Genomic DNA, 23,741 nt, shown 5'->3' on the forward strand with positions numbered 1-23,741 from the left:
CCTCGTTCAGAGAGGAAAGGGGTTAGGGGTTCACCAGACCACTCTCCCTGTGGAGTGTTAGGGGTGTACGTCATCTCCTAAACCATGGAATTTCTGTTAGGGCCTGAAAAAGCAAAAGCCTAGTATTGTTCAATTTGTGTTGGAATGAAAGTAAGAGACAAGTGTCTTAGAAACCTGTCGCTGTTTTGTGAGGGCCTTTAAATATCCTGCACTCGTGGGCCATGTTGGGCCTTTGGACGCCCATGTACACAGGAGCTTGTGTGCACCTATACCCTGATACAGATATACCTGGTAGGGGGAGGTGCTCAGGCACTGGAATGAGGGGTTAACAGGGAAGGACAAGGTTATTTCTGGGCCAAGATTCAGAGATTCCCCTGGAGACCCAGGTGTCCGGGGCGCCCCCACAACACTGGGCCCGAGGCCAGTTGCAGTTCTTGGCTGTCACGTGGTTTCCCAGCTTAGCTGGGCTGGGGGAGGAGCAAGGTCCAGAGTCAACTCTGCCCCAAGCCCTAGCTTGGCCAGAAGGTAGCAGACAGACAGACGGATCTAACCCCTCTTGCATCCTCCAGCCATGAGGCTCCTCTGGGGGCTGATCTGGGCATCCAGCTTCTTCACCTTGTCTCTGCAGAAGCCCAGGTCCTGGAGGCGGGATGCTGGGTGCTTGGATTGGGGCAGGGCTGGCAACAGGACCCGATTCAGGAGTGAGGGAGAGCAGGGTTGGAGGGTCAGAGCCAAGTCTGACTGCTGATCCTGTCTGTTCTCCCCAGGTTGCTCTTGTTCTCTCCTTCTGTGGTTCATCTGGGGGTCCCCCTATCGGTGGGGGTGCAGCTCCAGGATGTGCCCCGAGGACAGGTAGTGAAAGGATCAGTGTTCCTGCGAAACCCATCTCATAATAATGTCCCCTGCTCCCCAAAGGTGGACTTCACCCTTAGCTCAGACAGAGACTTCGCACTCCTCAGTCTCCAGGTAACTAGACCCCACGCCCTCCTGCTGCTTGTGGGGCTCCCGCCCTGTTCCCCTCTGTCCTGTAAGTGTCTTCATCTTCCCACCGGCCTCCTCTCCTCCTGTCTTCCCAGCCTCGCATTCTCCTTCTGTGTTTCTCCCTTGGTCTCTTTCCTTTTTGGCCAGCTCTCTCTTGCTCTGTGACCCGCTCCGTCTCCCTCTCCTGACAGGTGCCCTTAAAAGATGTGAAGAGCTGTGGCCTCCATCAACTCCTCAGAGGCCCTGAGGTCCAGCTGGTGGCCCAGTCGCCATGGCTAAAGGACTCTCTGTCCAGAAAGACGAACATCCAGGGCGTCAACCTGCTCTTCTCCTCTCGCCGGGGGCACCTCTTTTTGCAGACGGACCAGCCCATTTACAACCCTGGCCAGCGGGGTGAGTCTCAGCCCCAGGGCCTCAACATTGAACCCCCTCCAAGCCCTGTCAGGATGAGTTTGGTGCCCCCTAAGTGAGATAACCGGAAAGAAAGTGCCACATGGGAGGGCTGCTTAGGAAATATTTGTCCCCCACTCCCTCTGTGGAGTTGGACCCACTCTCCCCTTGCACATGGATCCCTGCTCACCTCTCTCCCCCTCCTCTCCCAGTTCGGTACCGGGTCTTTGCTCTGGATCAAAAGATGCGCCCGAGCACTGACACCATCACAGTCACGGTGGAGGTGAGTCCCCGACCTCTGGCCTTCCTGATCCTGGCCACTGATGTGACCTCCTGCCTGTGACCACTTCTCCCCTTGCAGAACTCTCACGGCCTCCGCGTGCGGAAGAAGGACGTGTACCTGCCCTCGTCCATCTTCCAGGATGACTTTGTGATCCCAGACATCTCAGAGTGAGCTCTCCCAATGTGGGGGCTGTCCCCAAGCTACACCACCCCAATTCCTGTTAGGCTCTCCACCTCCCACACAGAGGGACGTCCCGGGATGCCCTGGCCCTCAGCCTCCTGAGCCTCTGGTTAACCCCCACAGTCCTCTGCCCAGGGAAGCAGGCCTCTGGCTCTCCGTGCCCCACTGCACAGATGGGCTGAGTCCCTTCCTTGTCCATTCTCAGGCCAGGGACCTGGAAGATCTCAGCCCGATTCTCAGATGGCCTGGAATCCAATAGCAGCACCCAGTTTGAGGTGAAGAAATATGGTGAGAGCTGGAAACTGGAGGGACAGGCAACTGCTTTCCTGAAGGAAATAAGGGTGGGAGGAAACATAGTGGGTGCAGCTCAGGGCAGGGAGAGATGGGTGCCACAGCCCTGGGTGGAGGGGATTCTTTGAACTAGAGTCTGACCTGCCTATCCCTTCACCCTGGGTCAGTCCTTCCCAACTTTGAGGTGAAGATCACCCCTGGAAAGCCCTACATCCTGACGGTGCCAGGCCATCTTGATGAAATCCAGTTAGACATCCAGGCCAGGTAATACCTCCCTCCCCACCTCTGCCCGCCAGCACTGTGTCCTGCTCCCTACTCAGTATGAATGGGCTCCTGCTTCCCCGCCCTCAGGCCATTATTCCCCCCAGCCCTTGGCCCACCCTCTTCTCTCTGTCACGACAGGTACATCTATGGGAAGCCAGTGCAGGGGGTGGCATATGTGCGCTTTGGGCTCCTAGATGAGGATAGTAAGAAGACTTTCCTTCGGGGGCTGGAGAGTCAGACCAAGGTAGGAAGGAGAATAGGGACTGGGGAGGGGAAGGGGCAAGGGAGGTGAGACTCAGTCACCATCATATGTCCTGTTTCTTTCTATGCCCCAGCTGGTGAATGGACAGAGCCACATTTCCCTCTCAAAGGCAGAGTTCCAGGATGCCCTGGGGAAGCTGAATATGGGCATTACTGACCTCCTGGGGCTACGCCTCTACGTTGCTGCAGCCATCATTGAGTCTCCAGGTGGGTGACTTTCCCTTATTGTAACCCCAGACCTCGCCTCTGACCTCTGAGCTAACCCTCTGTCCTCCAGCACCAACACCATGCCACTTCTCCCACCTCGTCTCAGACTCAAAACCAGGAAACACCCAGGAGACCTGGTCTCTCTCCCACTCTGTCTCTGTGACTTGGCCCTTTTCCCTGGCTCAGTTTGTGTATTTATTTCCTTGTTCTGCTATTCATTCACTCCTCCAGTGGACATGTGTTGTTCAATGTCCTGTGCTGGGCCCCAGCATGCACAGACAGGTTGGGGACGAGCCTCAACACCACCTGTAGGGTACCTGAGGTCTGGTGGTAACAAAGGAATGAGAAGATACAGTTTAAGAGTTCACAAAGAGTGGGGGTCAGGGGGCCAGTTGCAAAATGGAGGCTGCAAAAGGCCCAGAGCTCTGGTCTCCACACTATTTATTGAGTACAATCACTTAGATCTAAGAAGCAGATGTTCAGGGCGAAACAGTGAAAGGGTGGCAGTGCATCATAGGCGTAATGTATAGCAATAGAGGTTTAAATGAATCTCTTTTGTGCTCAAACAGCATGTCTTTAACTTATTGGAGAGTAGCTAGTGGACGTGGGCTTAACTAGGAGCCTGTACTTCTGTCCACATTCCAATGCTTCAAAGGAGGGTCTTTCTCCTTGAACACAGTGTTTACAGATAAGAGAGCGTGTCTCACTCAGAGCATGGGAACATGATGGCAATTAGGAGACTTTTCTCCTGAGAGGCCTCTTGTGGCTTTCCACAACTTATTGTCCTATATTTTTATGGCCAGTTTATACAGGCACCTCACAAGTCCTTTTCCCAAATGCACCCCCCCTTTTTATTTTTTAAACTGCTATTGCTATTATGGCTTATTTGTGGTATTTGGTCTGTTTTCAGAAGCATCTTTTGCATCTGTAGACTAAAAGTAAACAGTATAAACAGATACACATTGAAGTAAAATTTGCAGTAGTTGATCCTTTAATGGTCTTAATCCATTTAAGAGGATTTCCGTTTGAAAGTCTATCAGTAGGTCCAGTGAGAATGTCAGTTTCAGGCAGGAGAGTTACATGAGCCTGAGATGCTTTAAAAACCTGCTTTTTGAAAATTTGGTTATATTTAATGTTGAAGTTTTATTTCTTTCTTTTAGATTATGTCTAACTATTTTTAAATGATGTTTAGTAGTAGTATACAAATGAGGAGTTATGTAGAAATTAGAAGTATTTCAATTACATTGTATTTGTAATTGATGTTTCAAGTTTATCGTACAATCTTCCATTTAAATAACAGTCTAGGCCGGGCGCGGTGGCTCAAGCCTGTAATCCCAGCACTTTGGGAGGCCGAGACGGGCGGATCACGAGGTCAGGAGATCGAGACTATCCTGGCTAACACAGTGAAACCCCGTATCTACTAAAAAAATACAAAAAACAAGCCAGGCGAGGTGGCGGGCGCCTGTAGTCCCAGCTACTCGGGAGGCTGAGGCAGGAGAATGGCGTAAACCTGGGAGGCAGAGCTTGCAGTGAGCTGAGATCCGGCCACTGCACTCCAGCCTGGGCAACAGAGCCAGACTCCATCTGAAAAAACAAAAACAAAAACAAAAAAACTGTCTGAGATCATTTATTTGATTTGTAAGTTGTTGGTCTGTTTGGGTCTGAGAATTCCACAATTTTGAGGAATTTTTTTTGTTAACTATTTACATATTTTGTAGTTTGAACAGAGGAGTGTAAAGCAATTCCAGCAGCCACAGCAGTAGCTGTGACTGCAAGAAGGCCCATAATGACTGTTATAAGGGTAAAAATAAATCTCTTTGTTTTGGTAAATACTTTTTTTTAAAAAAACATATTTGTGACGATATGAATGGAAGGAGAGGCTTTCTAAGGTCTATTGAGGGAAACCGGTATCAAAACTCCTTTTTTAGTTTTTATCAGTAACACAGATGTTTTTACACTGAATGTGGAACTAATACAGGTGAAAAGGTGACAGTTTTGACAAGTCATAGTTTGCGAATTAGGTCGAATATCAATATTTTTGACCATTAACAGAAAAGGAGGGTTGATACAACTCCAAATGGTCACCGTTTGGTTGGAAGAAAACTGATACACAAATTGAAGTTTTTAACCTTTTTTTAAAGATAATATAGTTTTTTCTAAACTTAAATATGAAATTGGGCCATTATTAACTTTCATAATTTGGAGTGTTTAGGGCCTATTATTGGATTAATTATTTTAGGATGTGGGCTGGCCGTACTAAAATTGATCCAAATTATGGGAAAATGAGCACATTTTTCAGTGTAAGTAGTGTTATCTTTTTGATAGTATAGTTTCTGTTTTAGTTTTGTCTTGTATTTATTATTTTGATTGGTACAATTAACTGTAAAGGTCCCCTTAGGGGACCAAATAATGATAATTTCATAGGAATTATTTTGTAGTACCATAGTGTGATCAGATATGTAATTTTTAAAAATTAATATTTTAAAATTCCTTGTCCATTGTTGAGGTTGTCAGCACCTCTTTTTTGGGGGCTTAAACTGTTTTAATTGAATTGAACTCTGTGAATGATCCAGGCTCCATCCAGAAAATAAATGATAGGATACTGGTCTTTGATTATGACCTGGAATTTTAACTAGTCAATGTTGTCGGTAGCCTTTTAGGCAACCGATAGTTGGCCTTATGTAAAGAGGGGGAAACTAATAACCTATGGACACATTTATTAACATTTTTTTTCTTTGGGTGAGAGGGCCCATGAGTATTTGTAGGCTTAGGCATCCAAACACTATTATTAACATAAACCTCAACTGGGGGTTTTAACCATGTGACAGGCCTAATTAAAGGGAGGAATGAGACATATGCCCAATAGGTATAATTTTGGGCAGTTGTAGCCACAGGTTTGTTAGGTGAGGAGGTCACTGTTTTTATTTTGGCTTGGTGTTCTAGGATTAGTAAATAACAGAAGACAAACATGAGTATAATTAGTAACATTTTTTTTTAGTTAAAGAGTGACCTGTAGTGTTACTTGGCATCTTAGTTTACTATATGTTATTAATGAGGAATGCCACTGGGGTATGTTAATTTATTTCAGCTAAGCAGTTCTTAGAAACTGAGAAGGGGGTGTTCGTTAAAGTAGCAGGGCAGAAGAAAGGTGGATTTAAGGTATGAACTTTAAATAGAGTGTAGCAGGTATAGGTAGTAGGCAAAGTGAGAGAATTAAAAATGAATAAATTATTTGGCTTAGACTTTCTTTATTTTAGTATAATGTCTGGGGCCTGTGTTGTTTGTGGAAGTCGTATTGTTGAGGCTGTAGTTCCTGTAGGGTCTTTTTTAGGCTGGCTCGAATTTTTTTTAATTTTAAACTTTTTTATCCTTTGATGAGGACGTAGTCTTTAGGCTGGTACTGGAAATTTTAGGGGTGGTGTCTGTGTTAAGAGACTCTTTACAATTTTTAAAGAGCAGGTTACTATTTTAAGAAAAACTTGTGTTTTTGTTAATGTTTAGTTTATAGAAAAACTGGATACCTTTCTAACTTTAGTAAACATGTTAACACCAGAATTTTTTACAATTATCATTTTAAAACTTGTTTAGACCTTTAAAATATAAATTATACAACCGTTTTTGTATAAATTTTTATAAAATTTTTTATGACTTTTACAGACAATTTTTAACATGTCTTTTTATGGTTTTTTTTTGGGGGGGAGGGGGGACGGAGTCTCGCTCTGTCACCCAGGCCGGAGTGCAGTGACACGATCTCGCTCACTGCAAGCTCCGCCTCCTGAGTTCTCGCAATTCTCCTGCCTCAGCCTCCCGAGTAACTAGGACTACAGGTGCCTGCCACCACGCCTGGATAATTTTTGGTGTTTTTAGTAGAGACGGGGTTTCACCGTGTTAGCCAGGATGGTCTCGGTCTCCTGACCTTGTAATCTGCCTGCCTCGGCCTCCCAAAGTGCTAGGATTACAGGCGTGAGCCACTGCGCCCGGCTTGTCTTTTCATGTTTTATAATTTTTTTACTAAAGATACATTTTTATAACTTTTAAAAATTTTTTACTTTTATTTATTTATTTATTTTTTGATTTTTGTCTTTTTTAGTTTTTTTTAACTTTATTATTATTTTTTAAAATGTGTAATAATTAGATGAGTATTGGTAACAATTGATATATGTACGTATTTTAGTTTTTAAAATTTAGGGATGTGTTTAACATCTGTTTGCCACAACTGATTAGGTTCAAATTCTTTAGTGTTAATACCTGTTGGAGGAGGGGATGTGACTGTGAGCTGGTAATCTGGGCATTGTAGGATAATTTGTTTAGCCAGCCTCTGTGTAGGTTGAAATTATTTAGATAAGTTTCTCCAATTTTGCTGAAAAATTGATGTGATTGGGTGGCTTGGTCAATCAGTGATGTCATAACCTGAAGGTCTGCTTGATTATTGCCATAAGCCAATGGGCCAGGCAGAGAAGTGTGGACTCGAATGTGTGTAATAAAAATAGGATGTGTACCTTGGTCTAGTAATTGCTGAAGTTGAAGAAAAAGAGCGCACACAGTGGGCTCCAGAGCAAACTTAAGGCTTTAAAAGTTTTTAAATAAATAAACAGAATAACCTTAGTTCTCTGAATGTTAGTAAATTCAGATCAAGTGATTGGATTATGTGGTCTCCACCAGACTGTTGCTTTTTCATGTCTACCAGACCCACCAGTAAAAACAGCTATGGCTCCTTCCAAAGGGGCATCACAAGTAATTTTTGGAAGAATCCATGTAGTTAATTTTAAGAACTGGAAAGTGTTATTTTTGTGATAATGATTATTAATACATCCAACAAATTTTGTTAAATTGTCATGTAACTGAGTTAATAAATGCCTGTTTAACCTGATTTTTATTTATTGGAACTATAATTTTATTGGGCTCAGTGCCACAAAGTTTAATAATTCGTATATGAGCCTGTCCAATTAGAATTGCCATCTGATTTAAGTATACTGTAAGTGCTTTTATGGTATTATGTGGCAAAAAGGACCATTTAACTAAATCATCATTTTGAACAATAACCCCCATTGGGGAGTGTGAAGTAGGGAACACAATGAATTGTAAAGGCAAGTCTGAGACAATCCTACAGACCTGGGCTTGCTGAATTTTTTTTTCAATTACTCATAACTCTTTCATGGCCTTGGGTGTTAGTTCTCTTTTACTGTGTAAGTTGGAATCTCCCCTCAATATTGAGAAAAGATTAGACATAGCATAAGTAGGAATTGTTAAAGTGGGCCAAATCCAATTAATATCTTCTAATAATTTTTGAAAATTATTTAAGGTTTTGAAAGGATCCCTTCTAATTTGAACCTTTTGAGGCTTCATAGCTCTATCCTGTACTTGTATTTTCAAATACTGAAAAGGAGTGGTTATTTGAATTTTGTCAGGTGCTGTAAGTAATTCAGCATTTGTAATTTTTTACAAACATGAATAACATTGAATAAGTTGGTCTCTATTTTTTGCTGCACAAATCTGGAAATTGATCTCTAACAGGCTGGATAGTTCTGCCTACAAAAGTTTGACAAATTTTGGGACTGTTTAACATACCCTGGGGCAAAACTTTCCAACGATATTTGGATGCAGGTTTTTTGTTATTAATGGCAGGGATGGTAAAGGCAAATTTTTTGAAATCTGCCTCTGCTAAAGGAATTGTTAAAAAGCAGTCTTTTAAATCTATAATAACAAGTGGCCAGTCTTTAGGGAGCATAGTGGGGGATGGGAGCCAGGGTTGTAAAGCTCCCATCGGTTCAATTACAGCGTTGACTGCTGGCAAGTCGGTCAGCATGGGCCATCTACCGGACTTTTTCTTAATTACAAATACTGGGGAATTCCAAGGAGAGAAAGTGGGTGAAATATATCCTTTTTAAAAGTAGTTTAACTATTTTATAAAGCACCCCCAACTTTTCCTTAGGAAGAGGCCACTGTTCGACCCAAATGGGCGCTGGGTCATCCATTTTAAGGGAAATTGCTCCTTCACCGTAATGAACTGCAGGGCAGACCTGAATTGCCCTGTCTCCATAATGAACTGTGGGGTCGGGCAATAAAGGGAGAGGTGAGCTAAGTCTTGGTGAGCTGAGTCTCGGGCTCCCTCCCCGTGCACTCACTTGGCTGAGGAGGAGGTGGCCATTCTGGACATTCCTTTAGAGGAACCATGGGCTGAACAATTTTTTGAGCAGGTTTAGGGAGACTGGGGAAATTGGCATAAATCACCTTCAGACTCTCCTTTTTGTTAGTACTAGGTAGAGGTGGTTCAGAGTTCTGATTATCAAACTCCTCTCTCTCCTCCTCTGACTCAGCCTAATTTTCTTTCTGAAAAGGCTACAGTGCTGCACACACCAATGACCAAACTGACTAAACAGACAAAGGAATTTCCTTTCCTTCACTATATGCTCTTTTAAGGTCCTTTCCAATTCTTTTTTACTTTTTTAATTTCAAAATTTTCTGTTTCGGGAACCAAGGGCAAAATTGTTCCATAGCATGAAACAAATCCATAAGATTTTCTGTATCAACTTTTACCCCACCACGCTTCAAGAGCTGCCGTAGCAAGCTCAAATACGTGATGTACTTACTTGCAGTTTTTCGCATTGTGTCCCTAGCTTTCTCTGGTTGTCCTGCTTACCTGTAGAGGTTAAAACTTTTATGTCCTTAGGAGTCCTTTGTCCGTTGGTCCTCTGTTTTATACGCTTGAGCGTTTCTTCACTGAATTCTTTTGGACCCCACGTTGGGCGCCACAATGTTGGGGACCAGCCTCAACACCACCCATAGGGTACCGGAAGTCCAGTGGTGACAAAGGAATGAGAAGAGACAGGTTAAGAGTTCATAAAGAGTAGGGGCCAGGGGGCCAATTGCAAAATGGAGACTGCAAAAGGCTCAGAGCTCTGGTCTCCACACTATTTATTGAGTACAATCATTTAGATCTAAGAAGAAGATGTTCAGGGCACAACAGTGAAAAGATAGCAGTGCCTCACAGGCATAATCTATGGCAATAGCAGTTTAAATGAATCTCCTTTGTGCTCAAACAGCATATCTTTAACTCATCAGAGAGCAGCTAGTGGCAGCAGGCCTAATTAGGAGCCTGCACATCTGTCCATATTCCAATGCTTCAAAGGAGGGTCTTTCTCCTTGAACACAGTATTTACAGATAAGAGAGCGGGTCTTGCTCTGAGCATGGCAATTAGGAAACTTTTCTCCTCAGAGGCCTCTTGTGGCTTTCCACAACTTATTCTCCCATATTCTTATGGCCAGTTTATACAGATACCCGACAAGTCCTTTTCCCAACACAGTCAGGAATATGGTGGCTTGCGCCCTGGGAGCTCATTGTTTTGTGGGAGGGAACCACTCAAGCCACTCACCATTTATCCTCCTGTCCCTCTCTTCTTGGGCTCTGTCCCCCACCTCTCTCTGTCCTTTGTTTTGCAGGTGGGGAGATGGAGGAGGCAGAGCTCACATCCTGGTCTTTTGTGTCATCTCCCTTCTCCTTGGATCTTAGCAAGACCAAGCGACACCTTGTGCCTGGGGCCCCCTTCCTGCTGCAGGTTTCTTCCAGAGGGGAAGGATGAGTAGGGAGGGGGTGGTAGTTAGGAGGGCTCAGGGTCTGACAACTCTCTTTTGCCTGCCCTCTTTTACCTGCCTAGGCCTTGGTCCGTGAGATGTCAGGCTCCCCAGCTTCTGGCATTCCTGTCAAAGTTTCTGCCACAGTGTCTTCTCCTGGGTCTGTTCCTGAAGTCCAGAACATTCAACAAAACACAGATGGCAGCGGCCAAGTCAGCATTCCAATCATTATCCCTCAGACCATCTCAGAGCTGCAGCTCTCGGTAGGACTCCTCGGACCCCTGGGAGATGGTGGGGGAAGGGGAGGAGGGTGAGCTGGGGTCCCGAGGATCCATGGCTTGATTTGGGGGGAAAGTGGGGTACCTGGCTCTGAGCTACTACCCTATCTGCACCTGCCCCTCTCTCCAGGTATCTGCAGGCTCCCCCTATCCAGCCATAGCCAGGCTCACTGTGGCAGCCCCACCTTCAGGAGGCCCCGGGTTTCTGTCTATTGAGCGGCCGGATTCTCGACCTCCTCGTGTTGGGGACACTCTGAACCTGAACTTGCGAGCCGTGGGCAGTGGGGCCACCTTTTCTCATTACTACTACATGGTGTGCATGAGCTGGGGAGTGGAGGAGGACTGGGGTGCAGGGAAGAGCCCTCTGTGTGGGGCTGGGGGGTTCAAGGCTGGGGCTGTCCCATGAAGAGGCAACCACTCTTGTCCCTCCCCTTCTTGGCCCAGATCCTATCCCGAGGGCAGATCGTGTTCATGAATCGAGAGCCCAAGAGGACCGTGACCTCGGTCTCCGTGTTTGTGGACCATCACCTGGCACCCTCCTTCTACTTTGTGGCCTTCTACTACCATGGAGACCGCCCAGTGGCCAACTCCCTGCGAGTGGATGTCCAGGCTGGGGCCTGCGAGGGCAAGGTGACTGGGATCAGGCGAGATGACACTGGTGCTGAGGGGTTGAGGACAGGGTGATTGCCAACAGGGCATGGATTTAGCTTGGGGGGCAGTGACGATACTGGGACTGAAGGAAGCTCTCTCTCTCTGACCACGCCCACCTTCGGCCCCTGCCAGCTGGAGCTCAGCGTGGACGGTGCCAAGGAATACCGGAACGGGGAGTCCGTGAAGCTCCACTTAGAAACTGACTCCCCAGCCCTGGTGGCGCTGGGAGCCTTGGACACAGCTCTGTATGCTGCAGGCAGCAAGTCCCACAAGCCCCTCAATATGGGCAAGGTTTGTCCAGACCCTCTCCCCAGCCCTCCCACCCCTCCACGGCTCATCCCCCTGCTGTCCTGAGCCCTGGGCGCAGCCCCTGGATCCCACTGGGGCTCCCCCAGGCTCTTCCCCACTTGTCCCTGTGGTCTCCATCTTCTCGCTCTGTATCCTTTCCTATCCCTCCATGCGCTGCCCTCTCACCTGTGCCAAGTGCTCGGTCCTGCCCCATCAGCCATGCTTGGCTCCTAGCATTCCTGCCTCTTCTTGCAGGTCTTTGAAGTTATGAACAGCTATGATCTCGGCTGTGGTCCTGGGGGTGGGGACAGTGCCCTTCAGGTGTTCCAGGCAGCGGGCCTGGCCTTTTCTGATGGAGAACAATGGACCTTCTCCAGAAAGAGTGAGAACAGAGAAGGAAGGGGAGTGGGTGGCAGGAAGATAAGGAAGGAGGAAGGGCCCAAGGGAGCCAGGTAGGAAGAGTCGGGCGGGAAGGGCCAGGCAGGGGAAGGCGGGGAGGGGAGGAGGCCGAGTGCCTGACGGCTGGACTGCAGCCTTGCCCTCTACCAGGACTGGGCTGTCCCAAGGAGAAGACAACCCGGAGAAAGAGAAACGTAAACTTCCAAAAGGCGATTAATGAGAAATGTGAGTTGTGGGTGCCTAGGCAGCAGCTTGGGCTCTCCACGTGGGATCAAGGTTGGGGGTCTGCCTCTCTGCCCCTCGCCTCCTTGCTGAACCAATGTGTGGTATTTGGGGCCAGAGATCCGAATTCCGGGATTGCAAGTGGAAAGGTGGGCAGCTCTCTCCACCAGCCTCTCTTATGTTGCTGGTCTCAAGGGGTCTGGGCGGGGGCTGAGGTGTATGTCCCTTTTGTCCCCTCGTGCTCACCCCCACCTGGCCCTGCAGTGGGTCAGTATGCTTCCCCAACAGCCAAGCGCTGCTGCCAGGATGGGGTGACACGTCTGCCCATGAGGCGTTCCTGCGAGCAGCGGGCAGCCCGAGTGCAGCAGCCGGACTGCCGGGAGCCCTTCCTGTCCTGCTGCCAATTTGCTGAGAGTCTGCGCAAGAAGAACAGGACCAGGGGCCAGGTGGGCCTCCAACGAGGTGAGGGGCTGGGTGGGGCTAGGGCACAGGTGGCGCTGCTTGGAAAGGCAGAACGGCCCCCTCCTCACTCCCGTCCACTGTGGTCCCCCAGCCCTGGAGATCCTGCAGGAGGAGGACCTGATTGATGAGGATGACATTCCCGTGCGCAGCTTCTTCCCAGAGAACTGGCTCTGGAAAGTGGAAACAGTGGACCGCTTTCAAATGTGAGAGTGTTTGCCGCCCCAGCCTTGTCTCTGCGCTGTGTGTGGGGGCCAGCCCAGGGTGTGACGGAGCTTCTCTGCCTTTCCCTACACAGATTGACATTGTGGCTCCCCGACTCTCTGACCACGTGGGAGATCCACGGCCTGAGCCTGTCCAAAACCAAAGGTGAGGTGACCCTGTCTGGGCCTCAGGTGACCCCGCTTCCATTTCCCTCTACCCCAGCTCCCTGTTCCCTTTGCTCTTAGTGTAGGAAGAGGGTCCGGTGCAGCTGGCGTGGGCCAGAGGGCAGAGGCAGACTGAGACAGAGCTGGGTCACCCCGCCCCTCCCTTCTGTGGCCCTGAAGCTTTGATGGCCCCTCTGATCTCTGCCCTTCCACCCACACTTCCCTTCCCTCAGGCCTATGTGTGGCCGCCCCAGTCCAGCTGCGGGTGTTCCGCGAGTTCCACCTGCACCTCCGCCTGCCCATGTCTGTCCGCCGCTTTGAGCAGCTGGAGCTGCGGCCTGTCCTCTATAACTACCTGGCTAGAAACCTGACTGTGAGGTCCCGAGGGAGCCTGAGCATACAGGGGTTGGGGGAGCCAGGGTCCAGTGAGGGGTGGGGAGCCTAACCGGGCCGGGACTCTGGCCGTCCTCGTTTTCCTGCCCTCAGGTGAGCGTCCACGTGTCCCCAGTGGAGGGGCTGTGCCTGGCTGGGGGCGGAGGGCTGGCCCAGCAGGTGCTGGTGCCTGCGGGCTCTGCCCGGCCTGTCGCCTTCTCTGTGGTGCCCACAGCAGCCGCCGCTGTGTCCCTGAAGGTGGTGGCTCGAGGGTCCTTCGACTTCCCTGTGGGAGATGCCGTGTCTAAGGTTCTGCAGATTGAGGTGAATGGAGCACCCCTGAATACAAGTCCCCGGCCCCCCAGCTTTGTCCTCCACCCTCAGCACTGTCTCTGCTGGCCAGGCCAGGGGCCCAACACCCAAATCAATGCCTTGGTCTACTCACGTCTTCCACAATTCTGATCCAACTCTGTCCCTGGAGTTGAAACTCAAAGTCCTGGGGGAGTCTGCACTGGCAGGGCAGGCTGTAGTCCTGTGTGACCCCACAACCATGTTTTCCCTGAGACAGAAGGAAGGGGCCATCCATACAGAGGAGCTGGTCTATGAACTCAACCCCCTGGGTGAGTGGCCCTCTACCTCCAGCCATCGGTTTCCTAAGTGGGTACAGGTGGTGGGGGATGTGGACAGCAGGACAGGCTGCCAACTTCCCCCATTTCCCCAGACCACCGAGGCCGGACCTTGGAAATTCCTGGCAACTCTGATCCCAATACGATCCCTGATGGGGACTTTAACAGCTACGTGAGGGTTACAGGTGGGAGTGCCCTTTAGACCCTTCCCAGTGGCCACCTTCAGATTCATGTGAGACCTGTGGATCCCTGCTTGGTCCCACTCCCCGTGAGCCTCTGACGCAGAGCCTCAGACGTCCACCCTCTCCCTCCCATGTAGCCTCAGATCCATTGGACACTTTGGGCTCTGAGGGGGCCTTGTCCCCAGGAGGCGTGGCCTCCCTCTTGAAGCTTCCTCAAGGCTGTGGGGAGCAAACCATGATCTACTTGGCTCCGACACTGGCTGCTTCCCGCTACCTGGACAAGACAGAGCAGTGGAGCGCACTGCCCCCCGAGACCAAGGACCACGCTGTGGATCTGATCCAGAAAGGTTCTGGGTGTGGGGGCAAGCAGGAGGGGGGCCAGGAAAGGACAGTTACTGGAAGATGGACAGCCCAGGAGGCTACAGGGGGAAAGAAAGGGAACCCTTATGGGGATGGGGAGCATGGCCTTGGGTTCAAACAGCAGAAGGGTGAGTGTCACCTGAGCGGCCGCCTCTCCTCTCCCAGGCTACATGCGGATCCAGCAGTTTCGGAAGGCGGATGGTTCCTATGCGGCTTGGTTGTCACGGGACAGCAGCACCTGGTGAGGTTTGGGGAGGGGTTCCCGGGCTCTGAGGGCGTCAGGTCCTGGGCAGGGGCGGGACAGAGCTGGTACAATGGGAGGGGGAATAACCAGGCACCTGGGGCGTGGCCGTAGCCATAGCAAGTCCTTATCCCCAACCCTCCTTCCTCCCCTCCAGGCTCACAGCCTTTGTGCTGAAGGTCCTGAGTTTGGCCCAGGAGCAGGTAGGAGGCTCGCCTGAGAAACTGCAGGAGACGTCTAAGTGGCTTCTGTCCCAGCAACAGGCTGATGGCTCGTTCCAAGACCCCTGTCCAGTGTTAGACAGGAACATGCAGGTGCGGGCATGCTGGGGTGGCCCGAGGGGCACCTGTAGGAGGAGTCTCTTTGCCTCTTCCCCCTCCTGTTTGACATCTTCTTTTCTCCCCTCACTAGGGGGGTTTGGTGGGCAGTGATGAGACTGTGGCACTCACAGCCTTTGTGACCATCGCCCTTCATCATGGGCTGGCCGTCTTCCAGGACGAGGGTGCAGAGGAATTGAAGCAGAGAGTGGTAAGGACAGTGGCGTTTCTGCCCTCCGCTGGCCCCCAGTTCTCCCCCTTTTTCTGCAGGAACCCAGGGGTCCAGGCCCCAGACCTTCATCCTGTTTTCTTCCAGGAAGCCTCCATCTCAAAGGCAAACTCATTTTTGGGGGAGAAAGCGAGTGCCGGGCTCCTGGGTGCCCACGCAGCTGCCATCACGGCCTATGCCCTGACACTGACCAAGGCTTCCGGGGACCTGCGGGGTGTTGCCCACAACAACCTCATGGCAATGGCCCAGGAGACTGGAGGTGAGGGACGAGGGGCTCCTGGCAGTGAATCTGAGACCCAGGGGACCATAGGATCCCTGAGTGTGTCCAGAGGGAGAGGCTGGATGAAGACTCAGAGGACGAATGAAGGTGTAAGCAGGGGTGTGTTGGGGGAGAATCAGGAGAACCCAGCAGGGAGTGACTAAGGGCCAAGGGACCAGGCTCTTCTCCCTGCCCTCCTGTTTACTTGTGGTTTCCCTTCACTTCCAGATAACCTGTACTGGGGCTCAGTCACTAGTTCTCAGAACAATGCCGTGTCGCCCACGCCGGCTCCTCGCAACCCAGCCGACCCCATGCCCCAGGCCCCAGCCCTGTGGATTGAAACCACAGCCTACGCCCTGCTGCACCTCCTGCTTCACGAGGGCAAAGCGGAGATGGCAGACCAGACTGCAGCCTGGCTCACCCGTCAGGGCAGCTTCCAAGGGGGATTCCGCAGTACCCAAGTAGGGGCCGCCCCCGGACTCTGGGGGTGGGTAGTCCTGAGAACAAGCGCTTGAGTCCTGACCCAACCTCCCTAGGACACGGTGATTGCCCTGGATGCCCTGTCTGCCTACTGGATTGCCTCCCACACCACCGAGGAGAGGGGACTCAATGTGACTCTCAGCTCCACAGGCCGCAGTGGGTTCACGTCCCACGCGCTACAGCTGAACAACCGCCAGATTCGCGGCCTGGAGGAGGAGCTGCAGGTGAACCACTCCCCGGTGAACCTCTCCCTCGCGGGGTAGCCAGGACACCTGGGCCTCGTGGCCAGGTCAGAAGCCGTCCCCACCCTCCCATCCGGGGAATCCCCGCAGCCCTTCTTCCTGGGGTCCCTGGGGGAAGACTGACTTCCTGCCTGTGTGACCTGGAGCTCTGAGCTTCAGTTTTCTCACTTGGAGAGTAACATATGCAGAGTTTACCCTACAGGGTTGTTAGAAGGCTAAAGTGAGATAATTCACGTGCTGGTGTAGACTTTGTGGAAATGTGAGGTGGGGAGAGGAGGTGGGGCTGTTTTGAGGAAGGAGACAAGTTATTGGAGCCGCAAAAATAGGTTTGCTTATGCCCTTCTAACATCGCCTTCCCTTTCCTGTTGCTGAAAGTTTTCCTTGGGCAGCAAGATCAATGTGAAGGTGGGAGGAAACAGCAAAGGAACCCTGAAGGTGAGGGCCCGGGAAGGGGCAGGGCCGGGCACTGGCGGAGGAGACGGGTGTGAAGTGAGAGGCCTGTGGGCAGAGGCGCATGGTCCGGGGAAGGAGGCAGACACCTCAGGGTTGGCGTCCCGTGCTTCCGTCCTGGGTGTTTTTCCCCCTGCTTGCTCTCCCCATCTCTGGGTACCTGTTGTTTCCTTTACCTGCCTCAGTGCTGATGGCCCCGGATCCCACTCCTCAGCCCAGGCCTCTTCCCTCAACCACGGGCCCCACTCGTCCCACTCCCACAGCACCTCAGACGAGGCGTGTCCCAAAGCCCTTCTTCATTGTGTGTCTCTTGTCTGGCTGATGGGAACCCCTGCCAGCCAGGAGCCCGGCCACTACTCCAGAGGCCGTGTTAGTGGCCCCTCTCCCAAGCCTGTCCTTATGTCCCTAGTGACTCCTCCTCTGCTCCCCTGCTGCCTGTGGCCCTTGCTGCTTGCATCCGAGATTCTGTGCTAAGACGACCTTCTCCCTACCTGGAACTTCTCTTTAACTCCCCTGTCTGATCCACTGTCCACACGGCAGTGACACTGACCTTCCACAAGCCCCAGCCAGATCAGCCTTGGGGAAAAGTCACACCCCCTGCCCATGGCTCACATGGCTGGGCCTCTGCCCACCTCTTGGGCCAGACAGATCCTGCCTACACAGATCCCCGTGCCTTTCTCGTCCTTCCCTGCTTCTTGGCCCACAGGACAAACTCTTTCTCCTCCTTCAAGCCTTGGCCAGAAGCCTTTCCTGAGCTTTCAGTCCAGCCTCTTCCCAGCACAGTCTGGAGTGTTGGCCTCTGGGGGCAGGGGCCTGCTTCTTTACCTTTCTCTCTCACCAGGCGCCTGTGGCAAATCTGGTGCCACTCGTGTGTGTGGCCTGTGCAGTGATGGGAATGAAAAGGGGCTGAAGGCCTCAAATCCCGTAGCCCGGGGAGACGCCCTTAGGTATGGCACCAGAGAGGTCTGTGGCCTCAAATGTCCTGCGTCCTCTCCCTGCCCCTTGCTGAGCCAGGTCCTTCGTATCTACAATGTCCTGGACATGAAGAACACGACCTGCCAGGACCTGCAGATAGAAGTGACAGTCAAAGGCCACGTCGAGTACACGAGTGAGTGTGGGGGTTGGGAGGCCTCGGGGCCTGGCAGGGGCTGGTGCAGGGAGCCAGGTGGCCATCCCAGCCCTCCTCACAATGCTTCCCTGTGCAGTGGAAGCAAACGAGGACTATGAGGACTATGAGTACGATGAGTTTCCAGCCAGGGACGACCCAGGTGTCCCTCTGCAGCCCGTGACACCCCTGCAGCTGTTTGAGGGTCGGAGGAACCGCCGCAGGAGGGAGGCGCCCAAGGTGGTGGAGGAGCAGGAGTCCAGGGTGCACTACACCGTGTGCATCTGGTGGGCGCCGGGAGCTGTCCTGGGCCAGGGGAGGGAGGGCAGGACCCAGGCTGGGGCTGGGCTTCTGGAGCCCGCGCAGGCAGAACCTGGATGACAGGTCACATCTCTCCACAGGCGGAACGGCAAGGTGGGGCTGTCTGGCATGGCCATCGCGGACATCACCCTCCTGAGTGGATTCCACGCCCTGCGTGCTGACCTAGAGAAGGTGTGGTCAGACCCCAGGGCAACCCCCTCTGCCCCGGTGCTGAGCCCTGTCATGTGCAGGGCCTGTGACCTGTGACCACCTCCCCTTTTCCACAGCTGACCTCCCTCTCTGACCGTTACGTGAGTCACTTTGAGACCGAGGGGCCCCACGTCCTGCTGTATTTTGACTCGGTGAGTGGGGAGAGGTGACGCAGGAAGGGACTCGATGGCACTGGGTGTACTGAGTGTGCGTTAGGAGGTTTCTCAGGAGACAGCTGTGTCAGCCGCCGGTGCTCTTGGGGACTTGATGTCATCAGCGAGAAGGATGAGGATGTGAGCCTGTGAGACACAGCAGAGTGAGGGGCAGACCTGCAGGTGGCAGGGGCCGGTGCCAGTCAGCGGGGACCCTCGGGGCTTGAGAGGGATGCTTCGTAAAGCCGGTTTTATTCAGCTTGAGGGGCTGCCTTTGTTTTTTTGTTGAACTTCCTATTTTTTTTTTTTTAATATTAAAGTATATTTTCTTTTACAAAGTGATGGTGGCCATAGATGACAGTTGTATTTGTCTTTTCACGGCCTTATTTGACTAAAATAGTTATCAGCCCTCTTATAGCCTTCAAAACATTTTTATTTAGTTAGTTATTAAAGACAGGGTCTCGCTCTGTCGCCCAGGCTGGACTTGAACTCCTGGCCACAAGCGATCCTCTGGCGTAGGCCTTTCAAAGTACCAGGTTTACAGGCCAGAGCCACCATGCCTGACCTTCAAAATGTTTTTTGAACATTTACTGTAACCTCTGGGAGAAAATGTGAGAAAGGTGTGGTGGCTTTCATTAGCCAGCTGTTTGTCGGTCAGGGAGACCCCTACCCAGTGTGTGCAGAGGGGCCAGCCCCCATCAGCTGGGGAAGCCTGGCTGACACATCTGGGCTGAACACAATGGAAAACACAGCCAGCAAGATTCCCGGAGAGGGAGCTGACGGCGCGGCAGCCCAGCTCAGGAGAGACACTGGCATGGCACCGTGTGGACTGGGCGCGCGTGGGCGTGACGAGGGGTCAGGCCTGGGACCTGAGTCGGGGGGTCAGGCAGGATGACAGAACCTGCAGTTAGGTTATGGCAAATAAAGGAGGACCCAGTTGTATCCATGACAAAGTTGAGGCTGTCAGGAGGGTGAGTGGGTTTGGGGGCAGGCAGAGTGCCTTGGAGAACTCACAGGTCCTGCCAAAACCCTAATGCAGAGATGGAGCTGCAAGTGCAGTTTGAGAATCATCAGCCTGGAGCGGTTTAGTGGAAGGCAGGGAGTGGTTGAGGCCCCCACAGGGGAGCACTGAGGAAGCAAGTTCCGAAGGAGGGAACGTAAGAAATGACCAGCTCAGAACCAAGGGTGTTCCAGAAGCTAACCCTTAGCTTAGGGACAGTGTCACAGAGAACATGTCCATGATGCAAGACTCTGCTGAGGGCCTGGGGCAGTGAAGACTGGCGCAAGGTCACCCTCTGGGAAGTGAAGTCACCAGAGACCTTGCGGAGCAGCTTGGAGAGTTCTCTGAGTAGGAAGGTAACAGAATGTGAAGGACACTGGAGAGAAGGCCAACAGGAACCAAACAAAACCAGGCCAAGGAAATCCAGTATAGGGGGCTACAGGGCCCAGGGAGTGGGTCCCTCATCTCTCCTCCCCACGCTGGGCCAGGTCCCCACCTCCCGGGAGTGCGTGGGCTTTGAGGCTGTGCAGGAAGTTCCCGTGGGGCTGGTGCAGCCGGCCAGCGCAGCCCTGTACGACTACTACAACCCGGGTGAGCACCGCGGGGCACCCTGGAGTTCGGGAGAGCTGTGGCATAGGTGCCCTCCTGTGGGACAGTGGACACTGGGGTAGTGTGGGGGGCAGAAAGTGCTGGGGCTCCCTGGGACTGAGGAGGCAGAACAGAGGGACCCGTGCCCTGACTCCTCTGTATTCTCCAGAGCGCAGATGTTCTGTGTTTTACGGGGCACCAAGTAAGAGCAGACTCCTGGCCACCTTGTGTTCTGCTGAAGTCTGCCAGTGTGCTGAGGGTGAGACTGAGGGCCTGGGGCGGGGCGGTGGAGGCGAGATGGCCGGGGACCCCCCACACTGTCTGATGGGGCCCCCGACTTCAGGGAAGTGCCCTCGCCAGCGTCGCGCCCTGGAGCGGGGTCTGCAGGACGAGGATGGCTACAGGATGAAGTTTGCCTGCTACTACCCCCGTGTGGAGTACGGTCAGTCTTCCCACCGAGGCCCTGGCCTGACCCTCCCTCGGGGACTGGCTGTTTTGGCCTCTCTGGGTATAGCCTGCCCCTCTTACAGGTCATGCATGCAGCCTCTTTGCTCTGACACCAACTTCCTACCCTCTTAGCTGAAAGTAACTCACCTTTCTCCCTTCTCCTAACCCCCTCTTAGGCTTCCAGGTGAAGGTTCTCCGAGAAGACAGCAGAGCGGCTTTCCGCCTCTTTGAGACCAAGATCACCCAAGTCCTGCACTTCAGTATGAAGCGAATCGAGAGGCGGGCAGGGCTGTGGGGAGACAGGGAGGCTGAGGTCTGGCTGAGGACCTGACCATCTGGAAGTGTGAAAATCCCCTCAGCGTGTCAGAAGCCCTGGGCTTGGCCATGAATAGGGAGGCAGTGGCACCTCTCCGTGGGGGTGGCGAAGGTGGAATGAGAGGAGCTACACAGAGCTGCTGGCCTGGGCTCGCCCTGCACCTTCTCTTCCCTCTGACCACTTTTGTGCACGTCATCCCCACAGCCAAGGATGTCAAGGCCACTGTTAATCAGACGCGCAACTTCCTGGTTCGAGCGTCTTGCCGCCTTCGCTTGGAACCTGGGAGAGAATATTTGATCATGGGTCTGGATGGGGCCACCTATGACCTCGAGGGACAGTGAGTCATCTAATCCCCTCAGTCTCTTGTGCTCCCCATGCCTCGCCACCTAGGCCTTGCCCTTCAGAAACCAGATGCCTGTGCTCTCTGTTCCCAACTGCCATCCTCCTGAGCCCTGCTGACTGCCCCTTTGCCCCCTGCAGCCCCCAGTACCTGCTGGACTCGAATAGCTGGATCGAGGAAATGCCTTCTGAACGCCAGTGCCGGAGCACCCGCCAGCGGGCAGCCTGCGCACAGCTCCACGACTTCCTCCAGGAGTATGGCACTCAGGGGTGCCAGGTGTGAGGGCTGCCCTCCCGCCTCCCCCTGGAGGAACCTGAGCCTGGGAACCATGAAGCTGGAAGCACTGCTGTCTCAGCTTTCCTGAACACAGCCTGGGACCAGGGCATATTAAAGGTTTTTGGCAGCAAAGCGTCAGTGTGTGTCGCTAGGGCCGAGAGCAGTGCCCCTCCGCATTGCAGTTCTGGGGCAGGCCAGCTTGACATAACCTCAGACCCTCTGAGCCCTGATGACCCTTGGGCTGTCCAGCTCTGTCAGACCCTCCCTGATGACCACCCGCTAGGAGTCTAGTGCTTCACAGGACCACCCCGAGCAGAACTGGGACCCAAGAGCCTGCCCCCCAAGGACCAGAGTCCATGCCAAGGCCACCCTTCAGCTTCCAAGGCCCTCCACTGCCTGGCTGTCGCCAGTCACCACGGCCTCAGACAGGGCTTGTGCTCAGCTGACACCTCTGACACAGCTCTTCTGCCTCATGAGCTGTTGTCCAGCCACACCTCCCCGACTCTGTCCTCATGCTGCTGGTGGTTCAGAGGTCTGTGAATTTTGGCTGAGTTCCGGGCCATTGAAAGCCTCGTGACGCTTGGTTGTTATCAGTGGCGTGAGGTGACTTTCCCGGAGTTGTGCGATCTTCAGGTCCGGTAGTGTCTTCTTCCAGTTACTGGTTTCAAACAAGCCAAAAGTCTGACTGTGCTGTTTGTGAATCCTCTGAGGAAGCTGCTGTTCTCTCGCGGGACAACCCGCTCCCGATGGTTAATGTAGGTTCTTTTCTATTTCCTAGGTGTCTCAGCTGGTTTGAGAAATAAAGGGAAAGAGTACAAGAGAGAGAAATTTAAAGCTGGGTGTCCAGGGAAGACATCACATGTTGGCAGGATCCGTGATGTTCCCTGAGCCGTAAAACCAGCAAGTTTTTATTAGCAATTTCAAAAGGGGCGGGAGTGCACGAACAGCGTGTGGGTCACAGAGATCACGTGCTTCACAAGGTAGTAAAATATCACAAAGCAAGTAGAGTCAGGGCGAGATCACAGGACCACAGGATGTGGCAAAATTAAAATTGCTAATGAAGTTTCCACAGGCATTGTCATTGATAACATCTTATCAGGAGGCAGGGTTTGAGAGCGGACAACCTGTCTGACCAAAATTTATTAGGCGGGAATTTCCTTGTCCTAAATAAGTCTGGGATTGCTACAGGAGACTGAGGCTTATTTCATCCCTTCAGCTTCGACCATAAAAGGTGGTCGCCTTAGGGGGGCCATCTATAGACCTACTCTCAGGGTGCATTCTCTTTCTCAGGGATGTTCCTTGCTGAGAAAAAGAATTCAGCGATATATCTCCTATGTGCATTTGAAAGAAGAGAAATATGGCTCTGTTCCGTCCTGCTCACCGGCAGTCAGTTTAAGGTTACCTCCCTTGTTCCCTGAATGTCAGTGTCATCCTGTTCTTTTTTCAAGGTGCCCAGATTTCATATTGTTCAAACACACATGCTCTACAAACAGTTTGTGCAGTTAACACAATCATCACAGGGTCCTGAGGCGGCATATATCCTCCTCAGCTTACGAAGAAGATGACGGCATTAAGAGATTAAAGTAAATACAGGCATAGGAAATCACAAGAGTATTGATTGGGGAAGTGGTAAGTGTCCATGAAATCTTCACAATTTATGTTTAGAGACTGCAGTAAAGACAGGTGTAAGAAATTATAAAAGTATTAATTTGGGGAACCAATAAATGTCCATGAAATCTTCACAATTTATGTTCTTCTGCCGTGGCTTCAGCCGGTCCCTCTGTTCGGGGTCCCTGACTTCCTCTAACAGTTCTCCTGGGGTCTGCCTTCCCCATGCTGCCTGCCTAGCTTTCCCCCATTTAGTGGCACACTTGGGGTCTTCAGAGATGGCTCCGAAATGTGTCCAAAGAAGATTGCTGAGTCAGTTTCCGTAGAGGTCACAACAGTTCAGCAGCCTGCCATCAGGTCATTCAACAGAAATTTGGGAAACTTTCACTTCACGCCCTGTGCCAGGTGCCACAGAGACAGCTACTTACTCACTGCAGGGCTCATCGCTGGGGAGACAGATAAGAGGACGGGCAGTCCCCAACCTCTGTGAAAGATGTGATGTCAGGGAGCAGTGCGGGCCTGTGCGGCATCTAACCAAGTCAGGGGC

The 23,741-nt window shown here is 51.9% G+C and overlaps 1 protein-coding gene across 1 annotated transcript; it reads left to right on the plus strand.

Annotated features, from left to right (window-relative positions):
- Positions 1-492: 492 nt before the first annotated feature.
- On the plus strand, positions 493-21,718 carry C4A (complement C4A (Rodgers blood group)). Its single transcript, XM_050788583.1, has 41 exons — positions 493-636; positions 768-966; positions 1,173-1,374; positions 1,584-1,654; positions 1,733-1,821; positions 2,040-2,122; positions 2,293-2,389; positions 2,528-2,633; positions 2,725-2,857; positions 10,298-10,413; positions 10,513-10,692; positions 10,838-11,020; positions 11,152-11,337; positions 11,491-11,649; positions 11,902-12,028; positions 12,196-12,270; positions 12,532-12,729; positions 12,821-12,932; positions 13,025-13,095; positions 13,328-13,467; positions 13,581-13,790; positions 14,035-14,086; positions 14,188-14,277; positions 14,412-14,621; positions 14,800-14,875; positions 15,033-15,189; positions 15,287-15,403; positions 15,509-15,680; positions 15,909-16,141; positions 16,217-16,384; positions 16,778-16,837; positions 17,867-17,960; positions 18,058-18,244; positions 18,359-18,449; positions 18,545-18,619; positions 20,108-20,210; positions 20,377-20,466; positions 20,551-20,649; positions 20,831-20,914; positions 21,175-21,307; positions 21,451-21,718. The coding sequence occupies exons 1-41, from the start codon at positions 572-574 to the stop codon at positions 21,590-21,592; spliced, it is 5,235 nt and encodes a 1,744-aa protein (XP_050644540.1). The 5' UTR covers positions 493-571; the 3' UTR covers positions 21,593-21,718.
- The last annotated feature ends 2,023 nt before the right edge of the window (positions 21,719-23,741 follow it).

The sequence above is a fragment of the Macaca thibetana genome, chromosome 4 (genome assembly GCF_024542745.1).
Source record: "Macaca thibetana thibetana isolate TM-01 chromosome 4, ASM2454274v1, whole genome shotgun sequence".
Taxonomy (NCBI): domain Eukaryota; kingdom Metazoa; phylum Chordata; class Mammalia; order Primates; family Cercopithecidae; genus Macaca; species Macaca thibetana.

Coding starts and splice junctions, on each gene's coding strand:
- C4A (XM_050788583.1), top strand. CDS start 572: ATGAGGCTCCTCTGGGGGCTGATCTGGGCATCCAGCTTCTTCACCTTG. Junction 2,858..10,297: donor AGCCATCATTGAGTCTCCAG/GTGGGTGACTTT, acceptor TTTGTTTTGCAG/GTGGGGAGATGGAGGAGGCA. Junction 14,087..14,187: donor CTATGAACTCAACCCCCTGG/GTGAGTGGCCCT, acceptor CCATTTCCCCAG/ACCACCGAGGCCGGACCTTG.